This window comes from Argentina silus (assembly GCF_951799395.1).
Source record: "Argentina silus genome assembly, chromosome: 11".
Taxonomy (NCBI): Eukaryota; Metazoa; Chordata; class Actinopteri; order Argentiniformes; family Argentinidae; genus Argentina; species Argentina silus.
Window position 1 is genome coordinate 10,376,329 of NC_139665.1, and position 13,485 is coordinate 10,389,813.

The 13,485-nt window shown below is 40.6% G+C and overlaps 1 protein-coding gene across 4 annotated transcripts; it reads right to left on the minus strand.

Annotated features, from left to right (window-relative positions):
• Positions 1-510: 510 nt before the first annotated feature.
• On the minus strand, positions 511-12,050 carry LOC310812074 (RNA-binding protein, mRNA-processing factor 2a-like). Of its 4 annotated transcripts, none has more exons than XM_083680493.1 (8): positions 11,622-12,050; positions 9,612-9,689; positions 7,636-7,674; positions 6,896-6,958; positions 5,637-5,787; positions 4,763-4,911; positions 2,175-2,247; positions 511-1,814 (listed from the first exon to the last, which is right to left on the minus strand). In XM_083680493.1, exons 1-7 carry the CDS (start codon positions 11,859-11,861, stop codon positions 2,182-2,184), a joined length of 786 nt encoding a protein of 261 aa, XP_083536619.1. In that variant the 5' UTR covers positions 11,862-12,050; the 3' UTR covers positions 511-1,814; positions 2,175-2,181. The 4 variants fall into 4 exon arrangements, with proteins under 4 accessions (XP_083536619.1, XP_083536618.1, XP_083536617.1 ...); XM_083680492.1 differs by having other exon boundaries at positions 4,748-4,911; XM_083680491.1 differs by having other exon boundaries at positions 6,896-6,976.
• Between the last annotated feature and the right edge of the window lie 1,435 nt (positions 12,051-13,485).

Here is a 13,485-nt window from a genome sequence, read left to right on the forward strand (position 1 = left end):
CAATTAATGATTTAGTGGACTATGGCAAGTTCACAGACAACCATCACTGCTACAGTGTGGCCCTCCATAATTAACCAGCTGGTCCCATTGGAAGTGGTCACTTAAAGGGGTCTCTTGAGAGGCCATTTGGTTGGTTGAGCACAACTGCTCAAAAATCTCAGAGGGCAGGGTGTAGGTCAGAACTACTGGTAATTCAAAGGGACACTAATGCAATGGTACATTTAAAATTAATAGTTGTGATGCATAATTGATATGCAAACATCTGATGTGCAGACTAGCACACAGAGCCTACCATGTCTGAATGCTCTGACTGAAAGACTATAAAATATACAATTTTTAGATGTAAAATATAACTGAGCATTGTTTGCAATGTGGGATCAATTAAGTAAGTGAGTTTGCAGCTAAACAGTTGCTTGTTCACTGGTGAGTGGCCAGTTCGAACAGTCAGACTATACAAACCGTGTCTTACTGATTCAATCCAGAAAAAAAAAAACAGGAGAAAACAATTGCATTCACTTGCTTGTTTATTTCATAAGATGGGAATATTTGTACATCCTATGCTCAGCAGATACAGAGACAAACATGTTCTAAACTGCAAACTTAAATTCCTCCATCACTCTAATCCTGCTGCCCACTTCAATACAAAATGCCCCACAAAAGCAACCCTTCATGTTTGTAGTACAGTTTCACATTCTGAAAGACCAGCATTTGACAGCAATCTCGTTTTTCGCAGTCAGACTGGCACATCAGCCACTTTCAGAACGCTTCAGTATTGTAACTGAGACCCCCCCCCCGGCCCTAAATAAACAAATAACTTACAATTGCACTTTTTTTAACTACATAAACAGGATTATAGCTCAAAATAACACCAAATGACGACTAAACACCAACGTATACAGTTTCCTTATTAAGTTGCACAAAAAATGCATAAATATACATTACGCAAAAGTACAAAAATACTTGTACTTGTTTTTGTTGCTCAAATATACTCTTAACAGACATTGATATTTTGGGCAAGACAGATTGTCAGAACATAGGGATGCATTCACAAGGTCCATGCAAGAGGAGCCATTTACGCAACAGCCCAACTTTCACAGAAGCAAGACCAGGTATACACAGGAAAACAAAGGGATTAGTTGTCTAGGCTCAGGTAAAGAGGCAACACAAGCACTAAAAAATAAAAAGATACAGAACTCTGTATTCTATTTCATGCCAAAATACTTCAACATGCAATGACTCGACGCTCTCCTGACCCTTCTGACTCATAGCTTAACGTATAACTTCAGCAGTCCCACATCCAAACAAATGACACTACAAGGCCATATAAAGCCTTCATAAACACCTATAGATGTTTTACAAATTATTTACAAGCAAATGTCATGCTATAAACAGGTGGCAAAAATGTAATCTTGATGAAGCATGAATTTGGTAATGATTTGTTAGGCATCTACAGCCTAGGCCTCCTAAAGGATTTCTGAAGACTTTATATGGCTTAACAGTGGTATAGTGTTTAAAGTGGGACAGTCACTTCTTCACGACGTCCTCTTCAGCTAATTATGATCCATGGGAGTTGACTTGGCTTGGGTGAGGTTTTTTTAAGTGCTAAGACTGTACCGCAATAGCCAAAGAGGAATCACCGGCCTGGTCTGTCCACAACTAGGTGTTTTCAGATCAGACTCCTCCAGAGAGAATCCAGAGGAGATAAATATGTCCATAATGCACATTTGTCCGTTAAATAAACCTGATTTAAATTAATGAAGCGCTCAGCAAACCTTGCTTCTACTGGACAGAGAAGGCCTGGTTTCCATGGAGGTCTGAGGGGAGGGAAATGGGACAATTATTCAATTATTCAGGTGCCGTTTTTAATAAATTCAATGTAATCCATTTTGTACAGCATGTTCTACAAACCCGTGACGCACGTGTTTACGCCACATCTAATATGACAAAGCTACATGACGGTCTTGAAAATAGCACATCAGTCACGTCAATCCTTAATATGATCATAATCTTTCACTTATAAAACCTGTCTGCAAGTGGAGAGTATACATTAGTTATTTTAGTTTTTACACTTTCAGTGTTAATACTCATGTCTGATTCGTTGCCATAGAACAGGCCAGTGACAGCATTATGTCAGCAAGCACTCCCAATACAGTTCACACACCATAGGTACTCACTAGTTATCTAACAAAACTGCCGGGACTTCCATCCAGGTTGGGAGGTTTCAGAAGGAGTAGGGTACCAGCGCATCTAAGAAAGAAAATAAAAATGCAGTAATGTACATCAGACTACCCTAACGGCATCAGTTTCAGAGACGTCTCAAGTCCAAGTTCTTTATTTATACAACTGTAGGCAAAGAGATAGGAGACAAAACAGAAAACTTCAGAATGCGTGTTCAGATCCAAATTGTGCTTTATCAGGGTATGAAACAATTTCTAGAGACAAGATTTGGATAGACTGTCCCTTTAACTTCCTGGTCACCCTGAAACCATGTAAATGTGGTCACAGTTGCCATTATGACAATACGTTTAAAAAAAACTCAAAATGGGGCAATAGTTCCAGAAAACGGCCTCTCCATGCATAACATTTCCATCTTAAGGTAACCACTGAGTAATAAATGACTGCCTTTCCATACCACACCTCAGATGAAACAAGTTTGGTTGCAGAACATGGTCATACCGTAAGTAGAACTTGTAATTTTCATGCTTTGATTACTTGTTGTTGTTTTGTGTCACACAAAAACCCACATTGACAACTATGGTCAACTACTCATTAAGCTTCCCCAGTTTTTCCAGCTTCTTCAAAATCATTGGTAGCGTGTTAGCTATACAGTAGGGTAATAGGGATAGCTTCTCCATACTCATAGGGTAAGGGGGAATTCAGAGTATTTTAGGGATCCTTCACCATCTTGCAATTAGCAAACTTTTCCCCTTGTATTCTAACATAGAAAGCTTATGTTCCAGCCAGGGACGAGGACAGTAAGTTGGCACCTCCATAGAAGGCTGTCATGACTGACAGTCACTCCCAGTAAATACTTTGAATTCCTTTGCCTGTTGCGCCCGCGAAAATGGTCCATAACTGCTGCCCATTTTCACAATGTAACACTCCTCTGTTTTCATACAGGGAAGTTAAGTCAGCAGTGAACTTCACATGACCCATCACAGAAACAGTTTCCATTGTTATTCTTGCTGAAGCTCAGACTACTGCTGTGTAACCTACAGTACCATTAGGACAGCACTCGCAGCAATTAGCCAACAATGGAAAGATTTAAACTACCCTTTCCATGCACTGTAGCAATGTGCTCATTTATCAACTGAAAATATGTGACACAGAAAGCACTTGGCTAGGTCACTGACTTCTTTAAAGCTGATTTTCTGGAAAAGGTGGTTGTTCAATCCTACACTTACAACTCGCTTGGTTAGGATATTATACAGGATTAAAATCACAGACTAAGAGGTGAAGTTCAACATGTCTTTACTCCATAACCGTCAGTGCACCAAGTACAACAGCGTCCTCTACTGACATCTCACCAACTCAGTAGACAGTGGTAGTGACTATGATGCAAGCAACATTTCCAAGTGGATAAAGTATTCTATTCTACTCTCCATTGACCCTGGTGTGTCAGGTTACATATTGACGCAAGATAGGAGCTTATGGTGTGTGTGTGTGTGTGTGTGTGTGTGTTCCACTTGAGCCTTCAGTCACACCTCCAGCACTCAGGCCAAGACACCTATGGAGCAGTGGGGCCAGGCCACTGCTGGGTGAGAACCAATGGGGGAGGATGTGAGAAGGTCTAAGTGGTGTGGTGTGATCAACGTTGTTATTGTGTGAAAGAATAAACGCATTACAGAAAGCACCAGTATCCTGTCGACTACAGAATGATATGACGACATTTCTATTCATTCATAAAAGCAATAGTAATCTACAACGGTTGTCAACTGCAGACCACTGCCAGAGGCGATACGACTTGGGATAATTACTACACTTTCAATATCTGCTCGAAAGTGCAGTCGCTCCTTGCGTTTTAGAAAAACATGGCAAAACCCAAACCAATCCCCTGTCCCCATCCTTATGTCTTTGTTGACTTCTATCATATGAATCAACTGAATAGTCATTCTGTAATAGCTCCAGTTACATTTTATAATAGTCGTCAATTACCAGTTAACTTAGCAATACCTCAGTTCCCATCCAGCAAGTCAACAGGCATAGCAGCAAGGCATTGACTTGGGGTTTAGCCTCTAAGTTTGTGAGGTAGACCATGAGTGAGAGCTCTGTGGCCTCGATGGGAGCTGAACTGCAGTAGGTGGACCAGGGTTGGTGTCAATTTTAATGTTCCTTCATTCAATGCAAGAAGGAAATTGAAATTCAACTCTCAAATTGATCAAGTAAATCACAGAATTCAGTGGGTAATTCTCAGTTCACTAATCGAATGTAAAATGACCTTTTTGCATGAAGTGAAATGAAATTGAGTGACCCCCAAGCCCTGGGTCGTGTTCAGTAGGGCACAAAACATTTTGAAACAGAGTGAAACTGAAGGGACCTGATTTGTCCAAGAACACACATTTTAGTTTTCCATCGCAAAACTCAATTAAAAAAAAGAAAAGAAAAAAATGAATTCCAACACTCTGCCGTACTGAACATGACCCTGGAAGGGAAGTAGCCAGGAAACCCTCCTCAGAAAGCCTTGCTGTAATGAGGAAGGCATCCCAGCCAGACGGAGTGGGACAGAGGAAAGAAGATGAAGACACACCGGTTGGTCCCTCACCTGGGCGTGGAGGGCTGCAGCCGCGGCGGCTGCCGCTGGGTAGGTGAAGGCGGCGTGGGGCAGACCGGGGGTCAGCTCCGTGGTGTACAGAGGGTAAGGAGTCCAGGCGTCTGGCGATGCTGGGATCAGTGCTGCGCCTGTCAGGTCATCTGGAGAAGCACGACGGAAATTAGGGAGAGGGGACGGTAATCGGGTAAAAATAACTTCTCACTGACGATCAGAAATGATTAGACTAGAGAATTGGAGTGAGTGATTGGATCGGGTGTTTGACTGAATTACTTTGGAATTAACTGTCAGAGGCTCATTGTTAAATTGCATGGAGGTTAACCAATTGATACACAGCATAATGGTACAAAGTCAATACCATACGACTAAATCTGATAGTTCCCCCATTAATATACAAAAATGTAACCACTACAGAAACAAGCAGGTGAGTGCGCAGAGAGAGCGGGGGCGCTTGCTGACTAGACCAGTGAGATTGTGGAAGTCCTTGATTGAAAAACAGCAGAATGTCTTGATCGCAGTCAGGATGACGCATGCATGTGGCGGGTGAGTTAGTCTTAACTAACATGAAGTCCTTATTCAATCTAGTTCCAGTTTTTACTGTACCTCAAGACCCCCAGAGAGAGAGATACTGCAACCCAATGCTTTACCCTTTTTCCTGAAGTGTGCAGTCATGCACCGACTCTACATTGATTATTTAAAAGGAATGGAATCCTATGCTTTTAAACCCATGTGGGGAAGTGCATAAGTGCATACTTCAGGTAGAAGAATTGGGATGCAGAGAGAGGGGGGGGGGGGCTAACCAAGGACTGACACTGCCGCAGTGAGAGTGGGTGAGAGCTTACGCCTAGTGGTGCAGCCGTACACTTACATGGGTCCCGTGCAATGAAGTGTGCTCCTAGAGCAGGGTGGATATTTGTGGGGTTCGGTGTGGCCATCAGCTTACTCTTTGCCATCTTCGTGTTGGCTTTAGCAAACTCTAACCGCAGGGTCTGAGGGCTTTCGGGGTCAAAACGGATGCCCTAAGGGGAGAGATTGGAGGGGGGGAGGGACACAGTATTGTAAGGTAGGTGGGCTGAGTCTAGGGCTGTTTCTCAATAGTCCATCATGGCCTCCTCTCCTGGGCCTTGTTCCAATACCTTTAATGCATCCTTCCTTCCTGCCTTGAGGCAACCACTGATCTGAATGCAATTGGATAACAAAGGTTTCCGCCATATTGCCTTCATCAATCCAACTGTCAGATCATTGATTACTTCAATAGAACAGGACGGAAGGACATTTCCTAAAGTGTCTGAACAGAGCCCAAGTCGTCTCCTTTTCTTCATGACCACTTATGGGCGCAGGGCACAAATGGGTATTCACGCCATTGCTTTAACCTGTCGAGTCCTTTTGCAGTAGTGATCCAGAGGGAAAGGGAACGAGGAGAGGGAGCCATTTGGGACCTGACCTTGGATGTGGTTGACCCTGGTTGTGTTTGGTGCCCTAAGCGTTGTGCCCACATGCAGGTGAGTATCTCGGTGTGTCTGTGTGTGACTGCTGATGTGTCTAAAAAGGTGATGCTCATAAGGAAGGCTATGCTATGAGAGAGGTGTTAGATACTGCCAATGTGGCTACATGGTGACAAAATAAGAGGTTACACTACCAGAGGACGTGTTCCAAAACACTACCAATGTGGCTATGTACAGTATAGGACTAAGCAGTGATATGCAAAATAGGAAGGCTATTACCAATACTACAAAAGATGTGTACCAAGGTTAAAATAAACTACCGTAAGTCTACAGGATTCTGGTCTCTGTTTCCAAAAATGGCCCTGCCCTTGAATTGTAAAAGACAAAATGTTTTGGTTTTGAGTGATCAGACAAGATCACTTTGTTCACCAGTGATCCTTCCCCCCCCCCCATCCATGCCTTGTAGGTTAAGAAAGGATGGAGGAAGATGGGAAGGAAGGTAAAACAAAAGTAACTACACAAAAAAAAAACACACCAACAAAGCAACACATTTAGGGGGAAATCCAGCAATGTTTCTTTCTAGGGAGGACGAGGACCAAAGACACGTATATGAAGGACTATGAAGAGGATGTTTCAATAATGGCAAATGTTTACATTGTGGGCCTGTTAGGTGCTTGCTTACATTTAATGCGTTTTTGGCAGCTTCGGCTCCGGAGCGGCTGTCGAAAGTTACAAACCCGACAGGCTGTAAGAGAGAAGAAAACTAAGACAAAAGGCACCCCTTAGAGATGTTTCACTGCAAAAAAAATCAAAGCTTGTCAGATCATCGCACATCTCAGAAGTGGAGTAATGTTGATTTAAGTCCAATCTTCACACCATCAGATCCAGCCATGTGCCTCAATCCCAAATGAATGAGAATGAATGCACCAATTATAATGACAGGATCATGCTTTCCCCAATCTTTTCCCTTCTTTTGGGATTGAGGCATATCTGGATAAAACAAAGACATTTCAGCAATTGACTAATTTCACTTGTATGGCCATTAATGGCCCAGAAAGAGCTGGAAAACAGTGTCATGTTAATGTATAGGCAGCAATACGAACATTAAATATAATGTACAGTTTGAATCCAGACCACAGAATAATAAGTCTGTGGTCCAGACGTTCTACTTGATAAATTACAGTGGTCAAGTCCAATTTAATTTCTGAGCACTAATCTTCAAAGACATGAGGTCTCTCGGAAACCCAACATAGTCAAATGTTGACACGTCTAAAGGCAATCCTAACCTACATAGCTTAATCAATTGGTCACGTTTTGCATTATGGCCTACTCCTCCTGGACAAATCCTTCTTTGCATGCAGGCATGTCTGTGTTGTAAATACAGAATTTGGAGACATTCCCTGTAACAGAAAAGCTTCTCACCTGCTTTGACGTTAACTTAATCAGTGACCCTTCGTAACCCTGTAGAAAGAAAAGATATCCAATTAACCACCAAGAGGTCACATGCAGGAGGTGAGGCGTGAACACTCCATATGAGGAGAAAAGCGAACACCATGAGGCTCATGTCTTTGAGTTGTGCCAATAATACAGGGCTGAATTCAGAGAGGCAAATTCATAACATGGCAGGTCGTAATGAAATGTATAGAGCAGACATGACTCCCTATTCTATATGGCAGACACTCATACCGGTGCTATGAAATAAATGTTAATCTGAACATTCTGTAGCGTTCGCCCTCCTTAACAGGCCCCAGATACTCCCTTCTCGGTGTGCCCTCCTTCACTCCCCTGCAAAGATTTAAAAGGGTTGGATTGGTGTAAGCATTGGCTAGATGGAGTTTCCACCATTTCTTATGCCAACCTTTTAAAATCTAGGGAGGGAAAGTGAACGGGTGCACCCATGCTAAGCTGGGGAGAGGGCTGTCATGCAGATGATTAAGCACAGTGAAGGCCTACATTATGCTTAACTGTTTAGGGGAGCTGAGATGGGGCAGAAGAGAGAAATCCAGTGACCAGCTACAGTAAGGTAGCCCCTTCTCCTTACAGAAAACTTTTCACAAACAGTGACTTCTCCATCAGTTCACTGCTTCACTCCACAGCATTAAATTATTTTTGTTGATAACCCTCTAAACAATATGAAATTAATAGCATTAGTGTTGACAAATGTAGGGGACTATGCTTGCTGCTGTTTATTCTTGCAAAATAAATGTATTCATACAACGTTCCGGTTTACAAAAGCGTGTCATTTGTAGATTTTATTGAAGCACAAGAGATAAACCAGTTAATTATAAAATGTAGTTGTTTATACAAAGTCAAGATAGCCCAGGTTGGATGCAGCCATGAGCAACATTAAGTTGTCTGACATATAGGATGGATGGAATATCTATTAATCTTGATTTACAGTTGTGGAAAATGAAACTGCTTTACCTGCTGTGTGTTTTAGTGTGTTTGAATTGTGGTTTGGATTTCCTCACAACAAGATTCAAAGCAAATGTACTACGAGTATATTCAATACCAGAAGTGAAATATTTTTGTGTAGAGAAAAAAAAAAGCAAAGAAAAACTCTAATTTCATTTGACCTGTATGACTGTGCTTTTCACATCTCCCCTTCTTACATTAATTTATTTTTATTTGAAAAGTTTAGTTGATTATAGTCTCATTATTACTAACAAACAGTTAAGGTTTTAAATCAACAACGCTGGTGATACAATGTGGGATACAGTACTGAGATCAATATGACAATGGTCGCCTCCGAAGTCCTACAGTAATATGCAAAACGATACAACAGCAGATATGAATCATGTAGTTGTGACAATTGCGGCCAACAACCAATAGATTAACACAAAATAACCTGGCTTGAAATATTGCCATTTCACAAGATTGTTCATTTGGCCCAAATAGCACAGCAGAGGACATGGAAGGACCCAAATGTGACTCAGAGGAAAGGTAGGTAGGTCACTGGGGATAGTTGGCCAACAGCAGAGCTACTCATTTACACATTCCAGAGGAGCATCCATGTGTGAGTAATATACCACTTCCAATTTGGTTGGAGGAAGGGGGAGGAACGTTTATAGAATAGGACGTGTCCGATGAGAAAGACGTACTGTATAGATGAACAATGACGTTGCATTATTACAGTTATTTTATTCTAGAAACATCTATATGATAGAAATCCAAATAGAAACAGTTAATACAAAGTCATTTCCCAATGTGCTGAAGTTGTATGACAACTTTCCTATCGTGCTACAGAATGTTGGAACATTTGTTTCCATATGAGGGCAAATGTTGAGCTCCACATCGAAACTGAAGTATTCATTTCAAAGAGCAATAAACAATCAAGGGAACAGGTTGCATTTTTCCATCACCTCAGTACAGCGAGCCTAATCCAACAGCAGGCTTACCTTAAATGGTCTGAATAGCAGGTACAGCTCACGAGGTTTGATATCCACTGGTAGGCCACTGACAAACAGTGTTCGTACCTGAAATTCAAAACACACTCAGTGAAACAGATTCTAGACCATGTAAGATACAGGATCAATGATAAATAAGCTCGGTTTGGATCCATGTGAAAGCCATATTTCTACATATTGAATACAGAAAATACAGTCTCCATAGAAATAAGAGAAATACAGTAGGCCTAAGATGCATATTAATAGGAGTGAATAAATTGCATGCATGCATCACAAAAGCTGAATTGATGGTCCTTTTACTTGACTACATACATAACCTTTTTTCACCACAGGTATGGCATTACTCAACACTGATCCTTTTGCATAGGACAGAACACCTTTCTATCAGAATTACAGCTGACACAAACACACACCAAATGGCTCCAAGACTCATCTCTATAGCAAGAGAATAACCAGATTTTTACAGCAGAATTCAACAAACATGGGGCTGTAACTATAAATTGTCCACGGGAACCCACTGTGAGAGGAAACAAGCAGGACCATTACTTCTCCCTGCGTCCCAATTCTCTACCCTTTTCCTCCCCAAGTGTGCTCCCCCACATGGAATGTAAAGCATATAGGATGGACTTCAGGGAGTTCCCATCACATCAATCCATTCCTTTAAAATCTGTGAGAGAGTGCACTAGTGCACACTTCAGGGAAAAGGGTAGAGAATTGGGACAAAACTGTGGGGAGGCCCACTCACACAATGGGCTGCCAGAGGAACAACGTTGGACAACTGAGCACAACGTGACGCCATTTCCTTCCTCTGACCCGCCGCCCCGACCCCGACGGGGCTCAGCTCCAGCATTATTTAGGCGCTCCAGCAGTACAGAAGTCCACGACATGTCGACACGCACTGCACTGTAAGCCTGACCAAAACTAAAAAAGGGACATTTTTATCACAGTATAGAATTGTGGTACTTAACATTATAGGGCCAGGAGTTTTCCTGACCATGTGGCCCTTACCAGGGGAAAAACCCGACAGACTTTACATGACGTAAAGAAATTGCTAGGGCACTATATATACTATTTTAACTATATAAAAAGGTAATTAAACATGAATTTTGCCATGACGTACTATAATCTATACCTTACTGAATGTCCACCTGCATATATGTTTTCTATAAAATCATTTGGCACTCGTCAAGTTATTTTTTACATAATCAAGATGGAGAACTACACCATTTAATGTTCAAAGCAGATACGGACCAATGATTGTTCCATTTATTTTGACAACAAGGTAGGATAGTTTAAATTAACTAATTAATTACACAAAGACAGGGATAAAGTCAATGACCAGGGGATAACAACCAAATTTAGATTAATTTCATTATTTCTAACAGTCAAATTCCAAATTCAGACCACTCCGTTTCTGCTGGAGGCTGCTGATAGTTGAAGTTACAAAATATTGAAGATGGGCATGGCTACACCTGATAATGTTAATTCTGATAAGATAAATACACTTGTTAAAATAGTCAACTTTTGTTCAGGCCTATAAATTTGAATTGCTATTTGGAGTTAGAATAAATACGGGTCAATAGATATATATATTTTTTTTTTTTTACATAAAAAAACAATGACAATTAAAGCCAATCGTCGGGTGTGGGTGATGTAGGCTACCCATATGCATAAAGTTCCGTCCCAAAATTCACACGCTTTGACCATTTAAATGTTGTACCCCCTGAGGCACACCCTTTTTAGAGCTTCCTTGGAATCAAATAACGGCAGGTTATTCCGGTTTCAGAAGTATATTTCTAAGGGGTGAACTGAGAGCCTATTTGATTAATTTAAACAATCATTCGCAAAAAAAGAAAAGAGAACATAATCAAGTAGGACAAAACTATTTTCAGAGCTTTTCATATGCAGCTGTGCTTGACGTCACGCACACATTTAAATCAGAGGTCCCCATATGGAAACAAAATCTTTAAATACAGTCAGGAGGAAAAAATGTATTCTTACCTCCTCTTCAATGGATACATTGTTATTCGCTTCGGTTTCATTTTTTAGACTCATTGTGAGGCTTGCTTCAGCGATAGTTGTAGAGGTAAATGTGAAGTTTTTCCTTGTTGAATATTTTCCCCAAGTGCGTTTGTAGTTGAAGAGATCTTGGTGGCGTTTGGACTTCAGGAAAGACGTGCCGAGGTGACTTCGTGCAATAACCGAGGTATCCAAAGATGTATTATAGCGAGAGAGAATCATTCATAAAAGAAAAACTAGAAACTAAAGGTGGAAAAAGTGGAGAAGTGCACTGTGAAGGTGAAAGAGGGGGGAAAGAAGAGAACGACCCTCTGCTCACATCAATTTCGTTTGCTGAGGGGTTCTGGTGGGAGAACAAGTAAACTTTTTCATTGGAGCGCGTCTCCGCCGTCGTTGTTCCGCTCGTTTCCAATTAGGTCATCAATTATGTTCCAGTCCTGTGTGAGCGGTAATCACGTCTAAGATCCGCCTCAGCTGGTCTCAAACCCAGCCCCTTCAGAACCGCATCATCGTATCTATGGGAGACCATGAGCCAATAGAAAATGTTTCACTACAAACCCCTCCATACATTTCTTTCATTTCTTACATTTCACCCTTTACGTTTTTAAAGAGCATCACATGAATCATAAAAAAATACGCCTATTTTCTTTGGCGTTCTTTTTTCAATGCATCACAGTACAATAAACCCATCATCTGACTTGTGTGATAATGTTTAGAAATGTTCAAAGTTTTTAGAATTGTACATTTGAAGATTATTCTTTCGTGTTATTAATTAGCTAATATACGACTTTTAGATACACATGATATGATAGGCTTCCATTATTCCTGTGCGCTATGGAAAAACCGAGAAGATTCGAGTATTTCAGTATTTTGTGACATTTCTTTAGAGAATTTTAGTGTTTAAAACGTGCAATTGTTTTTTCTATATAGCCTATTTATTGAAGGTGATTTTAATTTGAAAACCAACTGTTATTTTAATCAACTAGGCCTTAATTTCAATCACATCTAGACGTTTGATGCGAGAATGAATTACATCTTCCATTTTCGGAAACTGACAAGCTCTATCATAGCTGGGATATGAAGTCTCCTTTTTTCTTTTGTCTTCTTCTATATGACATGCGTAGGCTATGTTCTAGGCTACTTCCAAAACATAAGGAAAAAAATAATGGTAAAATTACCTTAAATTATGTGGAATGCATAGACTTGAAATATTTGAGACTAAAATGCTACTTATCGAATAAATAAAATCAGTTGGACAAGCAGTATGCAAAACATGGACATTTTCTTTCAATGTTGAGAGGCAAATTTCGTTTACTTAAAACATATTAGAAGATCCAAGTAATCTATCTGTCTGTTTGTCATTTACTCTGGGTTTCTAACATTTGAAAATCGTTTGATTTGCAAATAACAGCATATTGTAGGCTATTGCACTGACTTCGTGTACCATCCGAAAACTGGAGGTCACTACTGAATACTCAGTGAAATGTTTTGATTGAGAGAAAAGTGGTCGAATTATTTTTGCATACATACGTAGGCCTATCCCCTTTTTGTTTGTCCGTTGTCACTACTGTAAATGTAAATGTTATTTTAACATGTATATTGCCCCAGCCATAGCTTTCTATATAGCATTCTATATAATTATTTGCAATGCCTTGCCTATGGCTAAATGTGTTTGGCGTTTTTATTGTGGTATAAAAAAGGTAGTAGCAGTGCAAATAGTGGTAAAAAGAAATACGGCTGAATTTAAAATGACTTGGTGGAACATCTAATGCAAAAGGAGTTACAAGCTTTATCAAAGCAAGACCCCATGTTGGAAGATAGCCCAGTAGCTTGTGTTTCTCAACCA